Raw genomic sequence first — 10,662 nt, forward strand, 5'->3', positions numbered from 1 at the left:
TTTTTTTTTTACAGATTGCTTCTGGTTATGCCTGTACCACAAAGAATACATGCATGAAATAGCAAATGTTTTTTTTTCTTATATTTCTTAAAAAGCACAATGTTTACAAATGAATCAAAGATATCACGCATCATGACCACTGACATGATCTACAGCACAAAGTCTGAAGATTAAGCTGTTCAGGTTCAATTAATTGTCCAGTTGTTTAATAAATAGAGTTTAAGAGTTTAGAATAAACTAAGCCTAAATGTTTGAAGAATATCAGCACAGCAATGCCTTTCAAGCAGTGTAAACTCATTTAGTAATAATGCAAGTAGCATTAGACTATTGTGACTCATGCATTACTAATGACACAAATAGTTAACTCTGCTGCTGCTGACTCACTCAGTATTAACAAAATTAATGTCAAACTTGGGTTTCACGGATTTCTCAGAATTAAGAGTTAGATCATACCAGACGTCAGAACAAAGGATGTGCTCAGCCTGTCTGATGAGTGAAAAGCCAGAATATAGTATCAATTCCTTGAAATATCCTGTTTATGAGAGAATATAAAGTGCTTCATTTTTCAAGACTAATAGACTGAGTCACCTGTTACTTTCCTTAGAGGATCCTCACTCCTGAGATGCATAGTGGTATAGGCTGTGTTCATTTTTACATGACTTGATAGTGTAGAGAAAGATAGGATTCAGTAACTGAGGTAAATTGACTCTCACACCTGCCCTGCCCTAAACCTAACCATAAACCTTAAGGGTAGAAAGGGCAACAGAGGCTTTGACAAGGTCAGAAGAGGTGGGATGGGATATTTTTTTGCTCTGTTAATCCTTAATGCTCTCTCACACACACATAATCTGGAATACCTGTAAAAATCCCATGTTCAATTGGTGATGTCAGAAATAGACTGATTTTTAAAAATGTGTATTTAATATATAAAATAAATTATGAATATTATTACATTATTTATAATTTATATAGATGGATTGTTTTATCTCTAAAGTGATACGTTTTTAGGTGGTGTGCCAGTCCTACTTAGCAGTTTTTGAACCCAAGAACACATGTGAACACCCTATAAGAAATGTGGACACTATATAATTATACAGGACATTCTTAAGACTGACTAGCCGACTCATAGCTTAGACAGCATATACCTACTGGAAACGTGTCACGTTGCCTGGCTAGGACAGTGTGTTTCTCTGCTTTCTGAGATCAGTACTGCAGCTCATACATCAGTGTGATGGTTTGAGTGTGTGTTTGGGTCAGACAGACAGCTCACAGCTCAGTGATTTCAGAGGATCAATGCGCTTACCCCCTAACCACCACCAACACCACCACCCCAGTGGAATTTGCACCCCAAGGATACAACAGGCTCATTTTTCAAATCCTATTCTTTCAAAGCTGCCAGCACAACCATCACTCTCTGGTTATCATGGCCGCAGGGCAGGCAGAGATTATTTTTTTTAAGAGAGAGACCATCACTGTCCACTGTGTGTTTAACCTTGCGAAACATCAACATACAGACTCACCAAAACACCATTCTGATTATGTATGGTCCTACTTTCCTTGTTACTTTGTGTTACAAGAAAGTTAGCAAGTATTCTTAAAAATAAAGAAAATGAAGTAAAAAGGAAATTTTTTGTCAGAGCGATACCGTTTTAGGTTCCCCAATTAACCTTTCAATGAACCGTTCTCAATATAACCATTTTTTCTCAGTGGTAAGAACATTTTAACAACAATCTATTGAACCTTTTCTCACTATAAAGAACCTTTTTGTACAATGGAAATATTCCATGAACGTGAAAGGTTTTTCATGGATCCATCAATGCCAAATAAAGAACCTTTTTTTCTAAGTCTGTATTTCTAAGTTAATCTGTTCACATATTAAACTTTTTTTTTTTTAAACTAACTGTTTAATGAACCTTTAGACAAAATATGTAAAAAAAAAAAAAAATAATGTATCATATCTGGGACATCAGGGTTTTATGGTAATTTATTCATTACAAGAAATATGCATTTACGCATTTGAATCTTTTCTAATGATTTAATAATTTTTTTTTGTTATTAACCTTTTAATTGTGTTTTGTGGTAGTCAAAAAGAATGAAACATGGTTATAAATACCAATATAAACATAAATATAAATGTAGAAATGGAAAGCAGATATGCATACTAAATATATTAATATAATTTATATGAATAACCAAATGACATTATAATGAATAATAATATATTAAAAAATTATTTTAGTAAGAATATTGTTATTGTAAGATTTTAATAATAAAAGAGCATGGTGCATATATAAAAAATATATATATAAACATAATTTCACACTCTAAATATATCTTAGTGAAATTATATTTACATTTTGAATGAATTGAATTGAATGATTAAATGATTTGTTTACTGTTTTTTTGTGGTGGGCTTAATACATTATAAAATGCTTTATTTTGGGGGGTACACAAAAAAACAACAACGTAAAAACATATTCATTTTTTACAGGTGTTTTTCTTGTATTTTGAATTTTGCACTTAATGGATAATGTCCCGGCAATGAGCTGCCAGTACTTTTGTTTTTGTTATTTTACAGATTTATTTCTTACAGTGTAGGATATTGTGGGCCACCACTTGACGGCCAATGTAAAATCTGGGTCTTGGAGCAAAACTAGTAATCATTTTCCTTCTTTGCATTCTAGGTTCATTGGGTACTGCTGGTCGGGTCTGTAACAAGATGTCCCGGGGGACCGACGGCTGCGAGGTCATGTGTTGTGGGCGGGGCTACGACACCACACGCATAAAACGCATCACCAAGTGCGAGTGTAAATTTAAGTGGTGTTGCTCTGTCGAGTGCAAAGACTGCGAAGAGGCTGTCGACATTCACACCTGCAAAGCTCCTAAACGTGCCGAATGGCTGGACCAGACCTGAGACACGGCCACTTCACCCCGTTCCTCAGGATTTTGTCCACAGCATTCTGGGATATGAAGTCCATCCCTTGCATTTTTTTACCCTGCCCCCCAATCCCTTGTTGCATGGCTTATTTGAACTTATTTTGTGAAAGCACTACAACTGAAATTTACATTTCTCATGAGCGCCTTGCACACTTTGCACACCGATATGGCAGATTTATCTCTCTTTCTCTCTCTCTCTCTCTCTCTCTCTCTCTCTCTCTTTTAAGAGGACGGTAAAGGTTTAAGATTCAAGAACAACCTGTGCTGTAACATGTTGGTGTATTTTTTGTTTCGTTTTGACGTAAGAATTTGGTTCTGTGAGTGTTGTTTTGTGACAAAAGGTGTGCTGCTTTTAAAATAACATTTTAAACTGACTCTGAGCCTATCAGATATTATCATGGCTAATAACATCATATGTTATTGAAAACACAACCGTGTGCTTAACATACATCACGTGCCCATACTGGACAGTATTTTACCCTGACTATCGGTACTGAATATAACAGAATGAATGAGGCTGGTCAGAACGGCTCAAGAGGACAAAACGGATGGCAGCTATGTGGGCTGCTTACTCCACATGGAGCACTAACAGAGAGTTTCTCTGGAAGCTACAGAGGTAATATTAATAATATAAATGAGCATGCACTAAGGACATTAGCTAACAGGTGAGCGAAAAGGACATGTTATTATAAAACTCATCATTGCCTATGTAAACATGAAGAAAGGTGTTAACTGGCTGTGACTGGTAGAGGTTTAAGCTCTCTTTAGCTCTCCTGTGCTGTGGTACTTGTTAACTGTTATTATTTTTTCAGCAGAAGTTCATATAAATACATTAAGTATGACATAAAGAGTCATTTTATTTTGCTTTTCTTCAGCATGCTCTTCTGCCATTGTTTTTTTTTAAAGCCAATTATCTTAACTATAAATGTCATGTGACTAATTGTTCTGAAACTGCAGGATAATGATGTCATGACAGCACAAGTTCACTTTATCTTTTTTTTTTAAAGTCATCTATAAAGGATTGAACGCTGGTAAAATATATACTATATTATAATGAAATAAATATATATCCATATCAATATATATATATATATATACTGTATACACTACTGAGTGAGATAATTAAGATATATGAAACTGTTTTCAACATTGATAATAATAAGAAATGTTTCTTGAGTACCAAATCATTTTATTAGGATGATTTCTGAAGGATCATGTGACACTAAAGACTGGAGAAATGGCTGCTGCAAATTCAGCTTTGCCTTAAAGGGGTCATGCTAACCAGCCATCGACCCCTTGGTTTAAATCAGAGTTTGCATTAGGGTATCTTAAGAGAGATCTCAGATGTAAGCACTGCTTAATAAAAGGGTCTCCCTTTCTGACCAATGACCAACATGAACTGTCCAATAATGAGCTGATTAGTTTAATGACAGGGCAGATGGAGCTTTGAACAGGCCTCCGTCACAGTGGGGCTTGTGTCTGCTTGTGATTTTAGTTTGTTGTTCTTCTCTCCTTGATTAGGGACAACACATGTTTTCAGAAGATCTGCTTTTATTGAAAAATGTGTTTTTACAATGGTCAATTTCGTGATAGCATTCAATGACCCACTCTTGAGAACAATTTATGATTTGTGGCATTTATCAAAAGAAATACACAACTGATTGATAATAAATCACTTTATTTTCTGTATAAAGCCTGTTATGTACCAGAATTGCTGCTAAACTGCGGTCACATTTGCGGTTGTTCAGTGAATTTTCAGTACAGAAATCCAGTTACTTCAATAGGAATCTACACAACCAGGAATTTCACTTGAAGGAAAAAGATTTTCCCACGCAGATTTCTCATTGTGTTCAAGACAGTCAAGCGAATTTGCCGCATTGACCAACAGAAAGCTGAATAGTTTAAAAGTGACTTCTATGTGAGCTGTGCTTCATACATATCAACAACAGATATCAATCTATTTTTATCTGTGAAATTTCCCCGAAATTTGTGACCGTACACTCTGTCACTGGGGTGGTACCTTTTCAAAATGTACACATTTGTACCATTTAATATGTACAATAGGTACTAACATGTACCTTTAAGGTGCCAATATCCACTCTTTAGGTGCAAAGGTGTACCTTTTGAAAAGGTACGCCTCAGTGACAGCTTTCGTACCTTTATGTCTAATAGTGTACCTTTGGTCAGTTTACATGCACTTTGAAACTTTGATTTTAGTGGAACTGAAACAGCAATTTGTCTTTTTAAAATGTTATGTCGAGTCAGTCATACCAGGCCTTTTTTTTTTGCAAAATAGGACTAACTGACCTAAATAATGTGACTGTAGCTCGGCTTCATTCAGCATCTATACAGGTCAGTCAGACTACAACTGGTCTCTGAGCTGTGCACTTGCTGCAAAAGACAGAGGTAACGCACAACGTCTATTTAATCATTCAAATATCCAATTACGCATTGTCATGTATACTTTGACACACAGATGAAGACTGTAGCTCAATGCAAAAACCTGCTGTAGCTCGATTATATTTGCAAATGAAAACATTTTGTGAGCACTGTATTACTCTGCTGTTTGGTTTACATACTGTTTGTGTGTTTGTTTGAAATAGACCCAAAAAAATATTTTGTAAAAGTGAAAGTATTGTAATCTGTCAAACATTAATTGTTTCCTATATGATCTCATAGGGAAGCACATGTGCACAATAAGGCTGCGGTACAGTTCTCAGATTACCTTGAATGTGGGCCATTATTACTAATCGTTACAGTATGATAATTCAGGCCATTTAACAGTGGCCTTAAATACACTTAATGTGACCCTAGAGGATCAGGGCGCTGATAGAGATATATAGAAACAGAAGGATAGAGAGAGATCAGTGTTGCCTGCAGCCACATGTCACCTGCAAATAAATAGGCAGCATGGTATCTGACTAATGCCACAGATCTGGCCCCGCTGAGTGGTCTGTTTGGGTCTAATTCCACTGGCGGGTGAGAGGGTGCATCACCCTGATTAGGATCCAGATTTCATACAGTGATTTATGAAACCTGGTTCAGAGAAGCCCATTTTGGTTTTGCACTGCATGCGCCGGCAGCCTCAGTTCTGAGAAGAGATTTTTTTCGAGACGGAATAAAAGGTCAAATGAATTATCTCATACAGCACTCTACTATTCACTTCATCCATCAGAAAATATCTTGTCAGATAAAGAGAACTCAGGATTTAACAAAATAATATAGTGAAGCATGACAGACGGTTTTAATGCAAATGATGAATAAGAAGGGTTTCTGATGAGGTGAAATTTATTAGCTGGATGGATGAAGATGTTGGTGTGAAATATAATAGTAGCTGACATGTCACATTGGGTGGCCATGGCCACATATCAAACCTCAAATACACTATCAGTCAAATGTTTCAGGTCAGTAAGATTTTTAGTGTTATCTTATGCTCACCAAGGCTGCATTTATTTAATCAAATATACAATAAAAATAATAATACTGTGAAATGTTATTACAATTTAAAATAACTACTTTCTATTTCAAAATATTTTAAAATGTAATTTATTCCTGTGATGCCAAAGCTGAATTTTCAGCAGCCATTACTCTAGTCTTCAGTGTCAGTGATCCTTCAGAAATCATTCTAATATGCTGATTTGGTGCTCAAGAAGCATTTGTTATTATCACAACAATGTTGAAAACAGTTGTGCTGCTTAATATTTTTGTGAAAACCGTGATATGTTTCATTCAGGATTCTTTGATGAACAAAGTTCAAAAGAACAGCATCTATCTTTAAATTGAAGTCTTTGATTCATTTAGTGTGTCCTTTGAACAGTTTATGGTGTAAATTATTAATTTCTTTAAAAAAAATCTTACTGACCCCAAACAAACAGTAGTATATATTCTGACCGTTTGTAATTGTGTTGTCACACAGCAGTCTAGCTTGTCGCTAGAGACCATTTGTTGTCATTCTCTCAAAAATAGTGCAAAATTTTAAATGTGTTTTTTTTTATTCTCATAACTTTATTTTAGGATTTTATATAGTATGGTTATTTCAAACCTCCCTAACCCTACAGTACTCTTCATTACAGTACTATTTTTTTTGTCATTTTTACCCAAACAATATTTTGTAGCGGACCTTCAGCTCTATCACACACAAATACAACATACTGTACATAGAAAAGTGAGGGAAATATTTGCAATTAAATGAACTTCTATTGAAAAGACTATAAAGGAAGACAGAAACCAAAAGCTCATTCCTGTACTCATACAAGAGGAATGGATGGAGATGAAGGGAATGGGAAAATGGGGTATGAAGAGAGGTGAGGAAAGAGAAGAGAAGAGAGGAGTGTTGGGTTTCTGAGTGGCCTGGCGGGCATTTTTATCAGCAAGCCTGATCTTAATCTGAGCAGAAAAGCAGCCTTCTCAGAAACACACACACACACACACACACACACACACATTCATCTTCATTACTTCTCCTGTCACCTTGTCCTGCTCCAGTGGATGCTGGGGTCTGAACGAGACCCAAGACTCTAGTCAGAACGGTGCTTAAGATGCAAGCGCACATACAGACTAAAACATATCAGTATCACAGACCCCCCACTGTCAGTGACACCAACTCACCGTTTCTCCATCTGAGTGCCTGCATGTCATCAGATTTTACCTTAATGTCACTCAGTTCCTCTCTTCTTCTCTCCATACATCATTCTCTACCTTATTCACCTCCTCAGACTGACATCAAGTGAAGCTCTTCATAAGGTCGGTAAGAATTCATGCTGTTACAGAATCTAGAATATTTTTAAAAATCATGTATTATACGTGATTGTGTAATGATATGGTAGAAATTCATATGTAATATCATGGTTTTGCACACAATAGTGTACATATACACACACATAAATGTGTAAATTCTATGGAATGAAAGAACTGTCAAAAATCACAGACCTGATGCTCTATGATTTCCTGAAAGTTATGGAAAGTGTAAACTAAACCAGTAATAGATTTGGAGTCATACTCAAACAAAGCAAATGTCATATCATGTATCTGTTTTGATCACAGATTTTGGAATCGCACCCTCATAAAATCACAATTATGCTCAGTATTTTTTAAAGTTTTTTTCATTTTCGTCATTTTATTCCATATAATTCAAGCTCTTTGAGTTGTGGTTATTTTTCTCTCTATTTACTGTAAGTGTATTTAAGGGAGAACAGGTGCCGCTTAGTATGAGGGCTGCTTCATATAGTCATATTCCCAGAAGCATTGCATTAGTTTCCTTTAATGTAGTAGGAAAAGTGAGTAAAGATGCCAGATCTGATGCATATACGTTCCACTGCACATGTTTGGGGTTGTGAAATACATAGTGTGGTTGTGTGTGTGATAGAGAGATACAGAGAGGTATAAGTTCTAGGAGGAGCAGCTTTATGGTTTTACCTATATGTTTATAAAATTGCAGAGGAAGGCCAGAGGGAGTGATCGCAAAACAGAACATAGAGTCCATTACATGGTACCATATAAAAAAAATCCCCCTGAGTCAGCACTCAAGAATGCCTTCAACTGATCTGCCCTGTTATTCTCCTCTCTATCCATCTCTTTCTGGCATACTGTATGCTGTCTTTACATCTGTTCACAGGAAATTTTGCACTCACTGACCATATGAGTATGATAGGAATTAGAGTCTATACAGTGTGAGTTATTTTAAGACCTTTTTTTTTCATTGTTTTTTCATTGTTGCTCTTCAAAACCACAAGTCTGAGACATGAGTAAAAATACTTTGTATTTTGTCTAATTTTCAAATTGTATTAATTACATTATTAACATTATTAACATTTTGAGTTTAAGGTTGATTTGAAAAATTTGCATTTCAAAATATCTGATTTGTTCTGCTTTTGCTTTAATGACATCAAAACTTGATGATTATGTCCTCCGTTATGATTTGAGAAAGATCCAAATAGCATCTTGACATCTACCGTTTTGTACACAAGCTTTCTTATTATCATAAATAGAAATACATAAATATCATACATTTTTTGATTAGTAACCAAGTGCAGAATCTAAAATATTTATTTTATATGATTTATTTTTTCTTTTGTATTGTATTTTTATTCAAAACTTTTGGACAAAACTGTATTTGTGTGTTTACTTAAATATATGGTTTATTATTTGTATGATATAATTAATTTAATGGTGATATATTCTGGTTGTCCCTTGGTCTAATAATAAGTCAAAAGGTGATTCTCTGTAGTGGAATAACTTTCCCCTTTATATTTGGTCAACCCCATAAATTGAGAATTTGAAATCTCAGCTGAAAACACTTTTTTTTTTTTACACTGGTATTTGAATTGGGGGAATATTGAGTTGTGGATATATTTGATCTGATTTAATTGTGCTTTGTATTTGCAGATACTTTTAGAGTTTAAAACATTATTATAAGTATATATATATCCTTGTTATTTTACTAGTGAAGTGAACCCTTCTGTTTTTAAATGTGCTGAAATAAATAAAACTGTGTTGAGTTATGATATTGTGCATGATGTTATTATAATTATGATATATTGATTATCTGATTAAATGTATGAGTGAGTGATTGCTGAGTCTGCTTGTTGGCTTGAGGGTCTCCGGGTCAAATGCATGGGATTCCAGCCCTCTGAAAGGTATGAGTGCGCAAGAGCAAGACAGAGAACAGACAGATAGAGGGCTGGGGGATAATTCAGGTGCCTTTGAAGTTGCTTAGTGACTGTGAGTTTAAATGTACCGATGCTCTCTGAATACACTTGACAAAATGTGGTTCCTGGGATTATGGGGTCAGGGTCAAAATATTAAAACACAGACACTCAAATACCCCCTTTCCTGTTCATTTTGTTACTCCAGTCATTCAGGATCATTGAATCATTGTGTTGTTACGGGAGAGTCACTTCGACTGGAACACTGAATCAATGAGTTGAACAGCAAACAGCCGTAATCAGATCAGTCCAGTTCACGAATGAATAATTCGGTGTGATTTGTAAACTGATCCAATAGACCTTAGTCAAGATAGACACCTATTTAACATGAAAACTAGACTGTGAGGGATAGACTTACAGTCTTTACTATGGCATGCACTGCATAAAAGTCGTAGATCACGTAACGTTCACAACATACAATCACAACTTTCAAAACTGTTTTATTGGGTTTTTGTCTACTTTGAAAAGATGTTTTTTCAGGTGAACAAAAGTTAGTAATTAGTAAAATCCAGAAAAAAGAAAAGAATGATTTGTTCATGAAACGAACATTGCTATGTCATTTTGGAGTGGGTCTTGATTTCTTCCATTTGAAACAAAGAGGAACTTTTTTTAACGAAAACAAATTAATATAAAGAATTTCTCTCAAAAATTGGAAATTACCTCATCATTTGACAACAGGTTGTTAAAGGGGTCATAGGATGCTACATGCACTTTTATAAGTTGTTTGAACTGAAATGTGTTGGCAGTGTGTGTACACAACCATCCTATAATGATACAAATCCACCCAGTGTTTTTTTTTTAATCTGGTTAAATGTTTTCCCCTTTCTCAAATCGAGCCGATCTCAGATGCCTGTCTGTGTGACATCACACAGATGTAGACAAGAGACTCCGCTTCGTCCACGGTGAAAGTTGATGTATTCCCTGAGCGACCAGCACAGATCAGCTCTAGACATGATGAAGCAGATATTGTCCTCTTTTGGAAGACCAAACAAAGTAGTTTCGTTTTCACAAAGAAGCACAC

The 10,662-nt window shown here is 35.4% G+C and overlaps 1 protein-coding gene across 1 annotated transcript in view; it reads left to right on the forward strand.

Moving 5' to 3' along the window:
- Positions 1-3,074, forward strand: part of LOC107679746 (protein Wnt-2b-A) — a 10,471-nt gene extending 7,397 nt beyond the window's left edge. Inside the window, exon 5 of the mRNA XM_016475388.1 lies at positions 2,685-3,074. Within this exon, the coding sequence (XP_016330874.1) occupies positions 2,685-2,914 (230 nt within the window). The 3' untranslated portion in view covers positions 2,915-3,074. The remainder of the gene's footprint in view (positions 1-2,684) is intronic.
- The last annotated feature ends 7,588 nt before the right edge of the window (positions 3,075-10,662 follow it).

The sequence above is a fragment of the Sinocyclocheilus anshuiensis genome, unplaced genomic scaffold (genome assembly GCF_001515605.1).
Source record: "Sinocyclocheilus anshuiensis isolate Anshui unplaced genomic scaffold, SAMN03320099.WGS_v1.1 scaffold13, whole genome shotgun sequence".
NCBI lineage: Eukaryota > Metazoa > Chordata > Actinopteri > Cypriniformes > Cyprinidae > Sinocyclocheilus > Sinocyclocheilus anshuiensis.